The sequence below is a fragment of the Myotis lucifugus genome, unplaced genomic scaffold (assembly GCF_000147115.1).
Source record: "Myotis lucifugus unplaced genomic scaffold, Myoluc2.0 scaffold_134, whole genome shotgun sequence".
NCBI classification, from domain to species: domain Eukaryota; kingdom Metazoa; phylum Chordata; class Mammalia; order Chiroptera; family Vespertilionidae; genus Myotis; species Myotis lucifugus.
This window is the reverse complement of record NW_005871182.1, coordinates 2,377,550-2,391,526: the sequence shown is the minus strand read 5'-3', so window position 1 is coordinate 2,391,526 and position 13,977 is coordinate 2,377,550. Positions and strand designations below refer to the sequence as shown.

The 13,977-nt window shown below is 34.6% G+C and overlaps 1 protein-coding gene and 1 non-coding gene across 2 annotated transcripts in view; both read right to left on the bottom strand.

The window, feature by feature from the left end:
* The window catches only part of BIRC6 (baculoviral IAP repeat containing 6), a 177,162-nt gene that overhangs the window by 61,204 nt on the left and 101,981 nt on the right, over window positions 1-13,977 (bottom strand). Inside the window, 7 exon segments of the mRNA XM_006094357.3 lie at window positions 854-1,416; window positions 3,631-3,758; window positions 5,528-5,661; window positions 7,071-7,181; window positions 9,635-9,761; window positions 10,563-10,717; window positions 13,185-13,301. Coding sequence (XP_006094419.1) covers window positions 854-1,416; window positions 3,631-3,758; window positions 5,528-5,661; window positions 7,071-7,181; window positions 9,635-9,761; window positions 10,563-10,717; window positions 13,185-13,301 — 1,335 coding nt within the window.
* On the bottom strand, window positions 11,378-11,510 carry LOC111827123. Its single transcript, XR_002830626.1, has one exon. It is a non-coding gene; the product is annotated as a small nucleolar RNA SNORA52 (small nucleolar RNA).

Genomic DNA, 13,977 nt, shown 5'->3' with positions numbered 1-13,977 from the left:
AATACATTCTTAAAACCCAGTAATAATTAAAATACACTTAATGGTCATTTTTCCTGAAACCACTGAAGGATGAGTACATTAATAGCTGTGTGTGTGTGTGTGACGCGCGCATGTGTGTACCTACAAATTAAATTATCTAACATAATATTCAGTAGAGAATGCTTTTCAGTAATCTGAGATACATGAATTATCTCTATTGCTGGTAACAATAAAAACAAGTTGTTATGTTATATGATCGAGGAACATAATTCCACATAGCTATATATTAAGCAGAAAGAAAAGAGAGAGAGAAATAAGTGGTATTTATATGTAACTATACTTCCAAACAGCTAATGATTAGAAGATGACTATTTCACATACACACCCACTCACAAAAATATATACATATATATATTTATAACAAAAAGAAGCAACAATATATATATTTTACATTGATACATGTCATAGAAACTATTACACGTTGAATAAAATTTTATATTTCGCTTTTTTAAAAAATGTAAATAAATCTTACTGATTCCCTAATACCAAATTTGATATAAGTTTTCATCTTTAAAATGTTAAAAATGTGTCACTATAAATTATGGTACCTGCCTTATGATACTGATATTTTTTCTTAATTTAATTGACATTATTTTGTTAGTATTTTCCAATTAATTAAAATTTTTCAATATTTCAACTTAATTCATTGATTGAAGCCACTCTATATAAGTTTTCACTAATAAAAATCAATCATGCTAAGAAGTTTACAATTACCCCTACAGCATAAACTAAAAAGAAAATGAACTCATACATTGCTAAAGAGAAGAGATATAGCACCAAAAACAAGAATAAGATTAATATTCTCAATACGTACCAATTATCATCGCCATGGCACTACTATTACACAGGCCCAGAGCAGACAAAATCTGGCTCATAATCTGCTGGTTGGCTAACACTAAGTCAGCGACATATGCAGGTGATCCTTGAATGCTACTATTGCTTCCATTACCATCTTTGCCTCCTGAGACTTTTTCTTCATCTGAAACACTGTCTGTCGTATTGGTGGTCACAGAAACTCTTGCACTGTATTCCCTATTGCCCGAAAGAGGCAGCTGTACTAAAATGTTAACCAGTTTTAACATATCAAACATGAGTTGATCTCTTGTCATTTCTCCACAAACTGCTTTTGCATCACCTGGACGAATGAGGTTGGCAAAGAGTCCCCCAAAGCATGCTCGAGCACCCACTGAGCTATCTGATCCACTTCGAGACATGACTTTGTCAGAGCAAGTGATATAGTGGTGCACTAAAAAGGTGACAGACTCTATCACAGCAGAAATAGTACTAACTGAAACGACTTCAAAATTCTGCTCCAGAGTAAATTCTAAGAGCTTTACTTGGGCATCAAGAGGTCCTTGGCCTGTCTGAAAGGCACCCCTGTAGAAAAAGATAGATAATTAAAAATTAATCCATTTTAAGATCTTTGGGTGGGGGTGAGGGGGAGGAAACCACATAAAACAATAAAGCTAAACAAAAATTAAACTCATGGTATTCACTATTTCATTTTGTAGCAAATGGTTTCCATGTCTTCCTGAGTACTTGTTCTTATCTCTATTTTATACAAAATAAAAAATGACTTCCCTTCAAAATAGAAAACTAAAGGCCAAGTAAATCAAACAGGTGACTCTGAAGCTACAGAATAAAATATGTAAATATCACAAGGTGGTACTCCTAATAAAATTAGCTGTTATATTATATCCTCAAATGTTGCTATTTTAAACATCCCCTACTGGTTTTAATTTCAAAAATTAAGACTCAATCAAATAATTCTTATGCATCAGAATTAAATGCTTTCAAGTTCTGCTATGCCTAAAATCATCGCCCACAACTTATTAAGAAAAAGCTAAATGGACTATAAAGTCATAACTCTTCTTGAACTCATCAGATCCCTGAGGTCAAAGGATACCAAAAAGCCTGACATTTATAAAAAGACAGTCACCTCCAAGGAGACAGAATATGATCATTGGCTTTCCTGCGGCAGAATTAATAAAAAAGAGGCACTGGCAATATACAAGTGGGTAAGAAGAAGTGCGCTAAAATATTTAACAAATTGCTAAACACCACTAGGGTTGCGAGGGTGATGACATAGAAACTTTGGAGTTCACATCCATTCAAAGGCAACCTCCCCCACCACCACCTCCACGCACCCTGCCTTATGCATCAATTCCATTAGGCTGATCCTGAATTACATCTACACTAATAAGAGGGAAACATGCAAATTGGTATCACTCCGCGATGCCCACCAGCCAATCAGATGAGTATGCAAATTAACCCAACAAAGATGACGGTTAATTTGCATACACAGGCACAGAACAAAGACTGAAGGCTCCGGCCGGAGTGAAGACTGAAGACTGAAGAGGCTTGGCTTCTCCGCTGCGGCCGGACCAAAGGCCTGGGTCCCAGGTGCGGGAGGAAAACCGGTGCCGGCAGCCAGGGGAAGGAAGGCCTATTGCGTGAATCTTCATGCAACGGGCTTCTAGTATACTTTATAATAAGCTAGTAAACATGAATAAAATGTTTTTCCTGCGTTCTATAATTTGTCCTAGAGAATTAGCAAACCTGAGGAATTGTGAGAACCCCTCAATTTGTAGCCGAATTGTATGTGTGTGGGTAACCATAGCAACAACAAAACCCAAACCCAACTCAATTGCTAAAAAGAGTGACTCAAATATTCACACTAATCACCCTAGAAGAGTCTTGTCTCTTCCCAGGTAAAAAATACTATTCACTTTAATGCCTAAAGGCTATGAGTTTATCTAAAGCAAAAAACTATATGAATATATTTTTGTGTTTACAGCATAAGCAAACATGTGAGAGGAGCAAGAAACTGAAAATCTATTGTTGTAAAGTTCTGACATATGAGTGATAAATTGGAAATACACTGTTGTAATTATATGTAAGTTAAGGTAGACTATGATTTAATTACATTAAATGTAATTATTGATATAGTGGGCTAAAATTTATCACTTTGCTATTTTTCTATTTAGTCTTTGATCCTTTTTAAAAATTATTTTCTGCATACTTTTTGGATTAAGTTGATGATTTCATTTGTTTCCACTACTGGCTTATTATTTATTAATAACTAAATTTGATTATTGTGCTTGCCCTCAATTTATAATATACATCCCTTTTTTTTCCTTTTTTTTTCATCATAATCTACCTTAACTTACATATAACCTGGGTACCTGGCACTTGCAACTATCCTCTGAAGTGAGAGCAGTCTTGTAGAACTGAGCAGTTAAACCTGTGAATTTGGTGATAACTTTGCGTAGTGTCAGTTTAGTGCTGAATGGTAGAATATCAATTGATGTCAGGTAAGAAAAATGGTACTGGAAAGACACCATGTATTTAGTGTCTGAATAAAAACAACAAATCCTCAAGCACCATTTGCTGTTTTCCACCACTTGGAGAGAAGGAAATGTTCTCCTTGGTAAGAACAAAAGCTGACGCTCCAACCACTGAGAAAAATTGGCCAGGCCCTTCCTCCTTAATCTTAATATACTACTGTTTATCTTCTCCCAGATACACCCCTCAAAAAAATGGAATAATATATATTTCACATAAGAAATATATGTAAACACTGAGATATACCTTTCTGTTGAAAGTATATGAATTAGCTTGAGTAAAAATTCACTGAATATCTGAGGACATGTTGAAGAAAGATGCACTTGTAATCGGGTAAGAAATTCTTGCATAGCTTGTGTAGCTGTTGGCCCAACCTGAAAAGAAATGAAATTTTATTGAAAACTGCTTACTGATACCATTTAAGAAATTATTCATTTAAAAAGTATCAAGTCTTAAATCAAATACTATACTGTTGTAACTTTCATTTGAAAAACAAAAATATTATCAGTGATAGCAGGAAACTGATTCATTTTTAGATATTCATAAATAGGAAATTTCAGATTCAGAATTTAAGCTCCAAGAAGGTAAGACATGGTCTTGGTAAGTACTAATATTCCTAGCACCTAGAACATTACCTATACCTAGCACATAGCTAAGAACTAAAAGATAACACTGTATCCTTAGCCGGACTGGCTCAGTGGATAGATTGTCGGCACACAGACTAAAGGGTCCCGAGTTCGATTCCAGTCAAGGACATGTTCCTCAATTGCAGGCTTGATCACTGGCCCGGGTCTGGGCGGGGAGGCAATCAATTGATGTGTCTCTATCACATCAATGTTTCTCTCTGTGTGTCTCTCCCTCTCCCACTCTCTCAAAAAAAAAATATATCAATATATCAATGGAAATATATCATAGGGTAAAGATTAACAACAAAAGATAAAAAAGATAATACTGCAAAATAATCTTGAATAACTTCCATTAATACTACATATGAATACTACATATATTTTTCTATAAAAAGAAATATAATAAAGTATAAATATTTTTAAAGTAGTACAATATAGCAAGAAATTAAAATGATGTAAAAGAAATCTGTTGCAAGACTGAAAATGTTTATAAGTTCTGATACATCTTATTTTTTGTTAAATAAAATAGCTAATATTAAAAATATACAAAATCAATGCCAAAAATCCAACAAAAAATACTACCCCCTATAATACAGTTTCAATATAGCTACTAATTCTATATAATGAAGTGCTAATATGCAAATAGACTGAATGGTAACACAACTGGAACAACCGCACACCAGAACAACTGCACAACCAATCACTATGACATGCACTGACCACCAGGGGGCGTGTGCGGAACATGGCGGCCTTGGCCATGGCAGGATGGTGGAGGTGGTGAGCAGGGGAGCCAGACCAAGGCGGGGCACCAGTCGCTGTCATCGGGGTGAGCCTCTGGTGGTTACTGAAAATTCTTTGTTCCCACGCACCGTGGTCCCACACAGCACTCGCACCTGCTGCTAGCGCCAGCCCTGCCCACACCTGCAGTCAGCACCAAAGCTGCTGCCTCCACCCGCTGCTGGTGCCTGCGCCGGTCCCGATTACTCGATGCCATCAACGGGTGCGAGTGGTGGCTGCCGGCCATGATCGCCCCTGAGGGCTTCTCCATCTCCCCCTTCTCCTGAAGGGCAATCGGGGCAGCAGCTGCTGCTCACACCCACTGATGACAGCAGCCCCAATCGCTCTGTGCCATCAGTGGGTGCAAGCAGGGCCGGTGCTGTCAGCAAGTGGGAGTGGCCTGTCAGCACTTGGGAGTGGCGGCGGCAGGAGTGGGGCTGCCGGTAGACATGGGACCACAGCAGGAGGGGCCGGACGGGGGCATGGAGGATGGGCCAAGACCCATTCCTATGCCTACCACAGCCTCGCAGCCCAGTTTCTTTCTAGGTGCACAAATTTGTGCACTAGGCCCCTAGTGTTATTAATAATTCAAAATATTTTATTACACTGATACATCAAAGGCTACCATTTAATACTATGGCAATAACAATGTTACATATTTAGGTACATTAAAGTTTTTCTTTACAAACATTTTAATTTTATAGTATGGGTCTATGACTGCTTTTCAAAATTCATATTACCTGTGGACTGTGTTGATTTGTTCCATGTGGACTGGTGCCAGAAAGAAATTTCACTAAAACATGAATCAGGTTTGGATCAGAAACCAACAGATGGGCAGTACTGTCCTGAGTACCAATGGCACTGCTGGAACCAGCTATAAAACATTAAGAAACAATGAAAATGTAGTATCTGATATCTTTTAGTTTTAAGGAAAACTAACACATTCCTGGCTGTTACAGGTTATTAAAAGGATCTGAATTAACTGAGTCGGACTCATTCTCTATTTTCATCTACCACAGATCTCCTGCCTCTCTCCTACTTCAATTGTGAAAATACCCTGTTCTACGTACAATCAACTGGAAAAGAAATAACTAAATGCTTAATGTACTTCTGGTGAACCTATCTGTCTTCCAGAAATAGAGATCTACTTTTCAGGTAAATTTTAATCCAGATTTTTATAATAAACTGAGGGAAAAACTACTCATTATTTCATGTCAGTTATTTCAAGGTTGTATATTGTTAACTAATACACCAGTTTTCTGAACTGAAGAAAATATCCTTTGTGTTAAAAATCTATCTTCAGTATCATATAGTAATGCTTTTGATCCCATATTTGGAAAATATATTCCAAATTAGAAAATGGAATTTTCATGTTAAGCAATGATTTAAATTTTTATCAATGTCACAGAGCTTTCTATTTACAAAATTAAATCCAAACAGAATGGGGAAGAAATCCACCCTTCTTTTGTAATAACCTACAAATGAAATAAAGATTTCTTTTATCTTTATGTTGAAAGTAGTACATATGTCCCTTGGAATAAAGATTTCAATTTACAAATGGCTAGTCCACGCCCTCTAATATGAACATTGATCCCTACCTCACAACTACCTCAAGAATGCCAAATAAAAACATAGAATTAAACATGGAAAACCATAAGCACTACAGAAAATAATATAGGAGAGTATTTTCATGATTTGAAGGAAACAAAAGCCACAGAAAGTACTAAAAGTTCCTTTCTGTGAATGTTAGAAATTATTTTACTATAGTAAATAAAATGGTAAAAAAGGGATTGGAGTGTGAAAAGAAAACAACTTAATAGGGCATTGGAATCTGAGAATAATTATGTTCAGTTATGTAAAAAACAAAAACTGAGGAATCTAGTTATATATGTTAATGAGTATTATAATGAATAAATCGTTTTTAAATTAAAGGCACTTTAATAGAATAATCAACATAAAACACAGATAAGTATTAAATATTTGACTTTCTACTCTAAAAGTAACCAATTTTATTTTAATAACTATTACCTTTTAGAAGGAAAAAATATGACGTGAATTTATAATGGCACTTATAGGAGAATATATTATCAACATAAAAAAGCAAAGTATACAATATATAGCAACAAATTCAGAAGATACATATTCAAATAAATTTAATAATTGTCATAACTGTATCAATTCTTAGAAAAAGTATTTTTTAAAGACTCTGATAGCAAGAATAATATTGTATATGTCAGAGATTTAAAGTAATGAATAGGCTTAAAAGAATAAATATTTACTTACAATTAAGCTGCATGTTCGTCATGATTGTTAGACTATGAAGCACAAGGCACCATGTCCGGAGCAAGGTATTGGGATACCAAGCTAACACTGTGAGGAAGCTAGTTATTGATGCTACGCAGAGAAAAGAAAGGAGAAAATTTCTACTCAGAAAAAGCAAATGTTTACTCAGAATTAAAAACAAACAGAATTCAAAAATATTCCTTTAAATCAACTCACTATCTAACGTCACCATACAAATGAAAGAGTTCCCCATTAAGAAGAACAAACGCATTAACCGTCAATAACATTTTATGGCTAAGTATAAAGCTCAGCCCATGACACATAAATTATTATCATTATAAATTTATTGTTTTTTCCAAATTATAGGCATTTCTACTGAAACAGAATTTGTGTTTTACTAAAAATCATCACATTCTGCAAAACCCAAAATTGAAAATAATAAGGCTTATCAGAAATAAAGGATGGGGAAAACCAATGTAAATTCCCAACAAAGCACAAAGTAAAAGAGTAGTAAGGTTGCTTGAAAGGCCCAGATAAGAAGCACCTGTACCAGCTGGAGAAGCCAAAACAGTTATTCAAAATGCAAAAACATAATAGAGTGCCCAGAGTATGCTCTTAAAACACTCTGTAAAAATGGATCATTCCAGACCTCAGGAAGGAAATACAGAGTCGGGGGTATCTATTATACTAAAAGTTAACAGAAACAGAATCGTTTCTTTTTATTTAAATCACACCCCTCTCCACCCAAAAAATAACTGAAAAGGAGTCTCTCACGGGCCACAACTGGCACAATATCAGCATCAATAAGAATTATAACTGTTACTTTCACAATATAGAATTTTAAAATTTTTTAATGTAATTAAAAAAATAAAGTACGTATGACCTTTTCTGTAAATAAAAAAAGATGAGAATTATAATAGAAGCATAAAAAATATGTTTAAGTCCATAAACTCATACAGATATTTATTAAAGAAACTTATAGCTTATGAATATAGACTATCTGTGAACCAGTTCATTTTTAAAACTAATTCTATAAAAGAAAAAAATTTCTAGCGTTTTTCCTGCCTTTTTTTATACAAACTATAACATCAAAAGGTGAAATAATAGCATATAAAAGGAAGTTTCTCTTTCTGGGAGTATTTCAGCTAATAAATAAAGAAGGAATAACAGACTAAGACTATGTTCATTTTGAAACATCTAGTGAATTATTATTAATGACTCTAAGCATTAAACATCAATACTTGTTATAAAGACAGACAACCTATAAAATGCCTTCAAAACCTCAAATCAGATCAAGCTTCAATTTATTACAATTTATAATAACTACCAATTTACAAGAAGTACAGAGGACATAGTGGAGATACAGTCACAAAGAAACAGGACCCAGGAGTCTTGGGAAACATATAACCATATTTCTTTGATAAATGACTTTATAAGGGGATAAAAAAGACACAGAGGAAACCTACTGAGATTAAAAGGAAGAACATAATTAACTACAATGTGTAGACCTATTATAGATCCGAATTTAAATTTTAAAAAATTATAAAAGTTGAGACAACTGTCAGAGTTTAAATACTAACCAGATATGTGATGATAATAAGGAATCATTACTTTCCTATCTACTCTTATTTAATATTTTTCACAATAACAAAGTTTAAAAGAGATGAGAGCAAAATTTATAATAATTACTAATACAAGGAAAAGATGAAAGCTGAATAAAGTCAGGCTGGTCTTGCTGAAACAATTGCAAACATATGTGGGACCATGACCCAGTATGGCTGTCAGTGAGGCTGAAAAACGGGTCATGTGAGAGCCATGTAAGATACAGGATACCCCTCCACAGGAAGAAAGCACCAGAAATAGATCATTATCACTTTTCTTAAAATATAACTAAAATAAATTCTTATAGCCAGATATAAAGGCTAGTTCTATTCCTGTTGAAGATATTATTCTAGTTTCCACATTCTTGCATATGCCAAGAAAAAAAATGAACACAACTTCTATGGCAAATTAATATCCTTCTCCAACTTACCAATTCCCCTAAAACCAAATTAAGATAACACTTTACAGGAATCCAACATAAAGATTCATGGAACATTGTCAATTTCAGTTGCACACAGGCATAAAATAATACAGATAAGAGAATATAAAGGTCTTTTGTTCTTTCCTGCTAATTATTAAGTCAGTGTATAAAAATTTTTTTCTTTCACTAAAACATTTTAACTGCCCTGGCAGGTTTGGCTCAGTGGATAGAGCGTCAGCCAGTGAACCAAAAGGTCCCAGGTTTGATTCCAGTCAAGGGCACATGCCCGGGTTGTGGGCTCGATCCCCAGAGGGGAACTTGCGGGAGGCAGCCAATCCATGATTCTCTTATCATGGATCTTTCTATCTCTCTCTCCCTCTTCTTTCCTCTCTGAAATGAATAAAAATATAAAAATATTTTTTTTAAAAAAAGAAAACATTATAACCCTTATGACAAAGTTTAAGTATATATTAACCTAATCATTACCTTTTAAGCTTATAATTTATGCTATGAGAATATTTTTCCTAATAATAAATATTACCTTGATTTAATGAAATGACAGGTATTCGATTAGCATTATATAAAAAAATTTCTGCTCCATTCTCTTTGTTTCCAGATGAACTAGAATTCAGGCTCAATGTGAGCCACAATTGGAGAAGTGATTCCAACTGAAAAAGAGTAAAAATTGAAAGAAAAAAGTACCTGTTATATTATGAAATACTATTTAAACAAATTCTTCTGTATGAATACTTATGATTAAGTCTAAATAATTTTTCTATTAAATACTTTGGTTACTTCAATTTAGTTGACAAGCAATCTTAAAATTCTTGATGAATCAAAACTTAAGTGAATTAAAATATATAATTTACCTAATATAAAATTATAATTTAGCTAATAGAAATACTTTCCTAACTTAAGAGTTGATTCAAGTGTTTAAATACAAGTGTATTTAAACTATAATATATACAGTTGACCCTTGAATAGCATGAGTTTGAACTGCACAGAACCACTTACATGCAGACTTTTTCAATAAATATATAAACGTAGTTTCTCTTCCTTAAGATTTTCTTAGTAACACTTTCTTTTCTCTAGCTTATTTTATTGTAAGAATACAATTAACTGTTATCAGTAAAGCTTCTGGTCAACATAAGGCAATTCGTAGTTTAAACTGGGATAGTCTAAAGTTAAATGTGATTTTCAGTTGTGGGGGAGGTCAGAGCCCTTAACCTCTGTGTTTTTCAAGAGTCAACTGTAGTGGGATCTAATCAATAAAACTTAGAATCATAAAAAATATAAATATAACCTATTACTGAAGAGCTGTGGTTATCAAAGCAGCTCCAATATTTTTCCAGCTGAGCATAATAAAGAAATCATCCCTGTTAGGTTGAGAATGCTCTCCCCAGTCATTTTCATCTTATATCAGGCTGTTAATAATGTCTAAAAATGCATCATTTCTCCTGAAGTCATACCTGAACATGATGGACTTGAAGCATGGAAAAAAGTTTGTTGAAACAAACATTTAACATTGGGACAGATGATAACTGTATAATAAGTTGGTTGGATTGGTTCGCTGCTTGTAAACCCCCTAGAAGTGAATCATCTGTTCCAGTGGGAGACTGTGATACTGAAAATTAAACACAATTATGATTTTATACACAAATCAGGAGAACTGCTAACTAGCTATTACTATGTATAGGTAACTGATGGTCGTGGGTTTGTTTGTTTTTTTTAATTTAAAACTGTATTCTTTAAAATGATTCATTGTTATTATTTGAAAACTTGTTTTTACCACATTATTTGAAAGTCAAAAAGGACAATCAACAGAGAAACTCCCAAATCACAGGATTTGTCCACCAAAGGAAAGAAACTTTTTTGCACTTTACTCTAGCAATTTTTAAATTTTTTCCTAATTAATAAGAGGAAAAGAAAAGGGAGAGGAAGAAGAATCTCGACTAATTCTTAAGAAGGTAGTTTTAGAATAATCTAGACTCTAGTCTATTGACTGTTTTTTCTTTCTCTCTTTCTTCCACCCCCCACCCACGAGTGTCTAGGACAGTGATGGCGAACCTTTTGAGCTCAGCGTGTCAGCATTTTGAAAAACCCTAACTTAACTCTGGTGCCGTGTCACATATAGAAATTTTTTGATATTTGCAACCATAGTAAAACAAAGACTTATATTTTTGATATTTATTTTATATATTTAAATGCCATTTAACAAAGAAAAATCAACCAAAAAAATGAGTTCACGTGTCACCTGTGACACGCGTGTCATAGGTTCACCATCACTGGTCTAGAAGTTCCCATGGCATGAGCCCACTGGAGCTGTGCTCTCTTCTCCAGGAGGTTTCTAGGGTACTCTGGTCCACAAGTGAAACCTGGCAGGCCACAGGCTGGCCAGCAGGGATTAGAATGGACAATCTAGTCAATTGATTCTTAACCCTGAAGCATCCAAAAATCCTGATGCCAAGCCACACATCAAACTAATTAAATAAATATAATTCATGAGGAGCGCAAAATATAGGGACTCTAAGAGCAGTTCTTCATATATTTAGAAAGTTATATTAAAAGGGAGGGGGAAAACAAAGGGGAGGACACAGTTCTGCACATGACAATAATCAAAAGACAATTGAGAAGCTGATACCAATTACAAAGGATCTTCTAATAAATGTTTTTGTGTGGTTTTTTAAATGGCTAACAAAGAAAAGCACTATTTTGGGCAGTATTGAGCTGTGGTGATGGAAAGGCTGACCAAACAAAAGGGATCCCCATTATTACATAGGAGACAATGTACAACAATATTAGAATACCAATACTAAGAGTACAGAACAGCATCTTCTCTTTTTTTCTATATCTCCTAAGAAATAAATGAAGTTTGCAATGAAAGAATTTAACTTAACACAGAGAGAACTAAAAAACCCAAAGCTTTTATGAAAATGAACTGTGAACTCCCTTTGATTGAAGGAACATGATGCTTTCCCTAGCTTCTAACTGCTATGACCAGCCCATTGTCACCATGTCACAGAGCAGGTAAAGTGATTCGTAGGCCTACATGGGTTGGGGGAACCATTATCATCTTCTCAGTACTTCTCCTCGATCTTTGCCTTTGAGAGATAGGCTGCTATCTAAAATGTACTCACCTGAGAGGAGCAGATCTACCCAAGTCTAGCATTTTACATCAAGGGTCAGCAAACCGTGACCTGTTAGCTAAATCTGGCAGGCCACCTGATTTTGTAACAGCCATGCCCATTCATTTTCATACTGTTATTGTCTATGGCTGCTTTATTGCTAAAAAGTCAGAGTTGTGTAGTTACAATGCCCACTATATGGCTCAGAAATCCTAAAATATTTAACATCTGGTCCCTTATTATAAAAAATTTGATTCCTTTGCTATAATTAGGTAGTAAATCCTTTCAATTCTGCAGTTCAATTAGGCCCATTTGACTATCATCCTTACCTAGGTCTTCCATCCTAGTCTTTAAGGATAATAAAGATGTTAGTAATACAAAAGCCATTTTTATTAATGATTTAAATATAATGCAATAAACTCACAGATAGCTAGCTAATAGCCTTCCCTAGGAATTTACTTAACCTCACAAGACAATAACAAAAACATGACTCAGGTTTCTGAGTTGAATTTAAGAGCACTACATGGAGATATTTTGGTCCCCTCCACTCTCCCAACTTGTTAATCCTTTGTCTTATTTCTCAACTTCCTACTAATTTAGCAAGAGAAGTGCTATATCAGTGATGGCGAACCTTTTGAGCTCGGCGTGTCAGCATTTTGAAAAACCCTAACTTAACTCTGGTGCCGTGTCACATATAGAAATTTTTTGATATTTGCAACCATAGTAAAACAAAGACTTATATTTTTGATATTTATTTTATACATTTAAATGCCATTTAACAAAGAAAAATCAACCAAAAAAATGAGTACGCGTGTCATAGGTTCGCCATCACTGTGCTATGTATTTAGCCCGTTCAGACTCACATCAGACATCAAATTTAGAAATTTGTCCTTGCTGGCTACACCTGAAAATAATCAGCAGGTTAATCATTTTTGCAATACTCTAAGAACGACAATTTTTACTTACATGTAGGAGATGTATTTGTTAATGCCTGCAAAATGGAATCTGCTTCCAAGGTAGACATCATTTTCAACATCAGTTCTGCTTGCTGTTCAAGTCCAACTTCTAGACGAGCATCTAGGGCTAAAAAAAAAGAACCAATGAAAATATATTTTTTTAAAAGATAATTTGGTAAGACTTACTCATGTCCTACTTCCTACAATAAAATGTTGACATCCAAACAGGAAACTGGGTAGGATATGTGTCCTCATGTAAGAACAACCAGGCATGGGGTTATCAGAGCCATAGCAGGTAATAATACCTGTACAAAGAAGTCCAGAGATGGAAAGGTGAATAAGTAGAATGAGGTGGATCAAATAAGTGAAGTAATAGTAATGAAATGAATATGTTAAAGATACTGAGAACCAGATTCCTCACTGTCAGAAAAAAGATACAACTATGCAAATGGGGACTACTAAAATGAAGCCTATGAAGTTGGATTAGTTAAAGTGTTGTATCAATGTGAACTCATGGCATTCTAGATAGACATAGAAATGAATATAAATGCAAATGTGTATAGACACATACACACTCTGCTACATTTGTCCACCAAGAGGGCATGGCCATCAAAAGAACAGTAAGTAGCCCAGCCAATGTAGCTCAGTGGTTGAGCATCAACCTATGATTCCTGCTCCAGGCACATGCCTGGGTTGCAGGTTCGAGCCCCAGTAGGGGGTCTATCTACCAATCAAATTTTGTTTTTTTAATCACAATTTCTCCTCTAAAATGTTTTGACATCGCTTTGCCTTATTAAAATGTC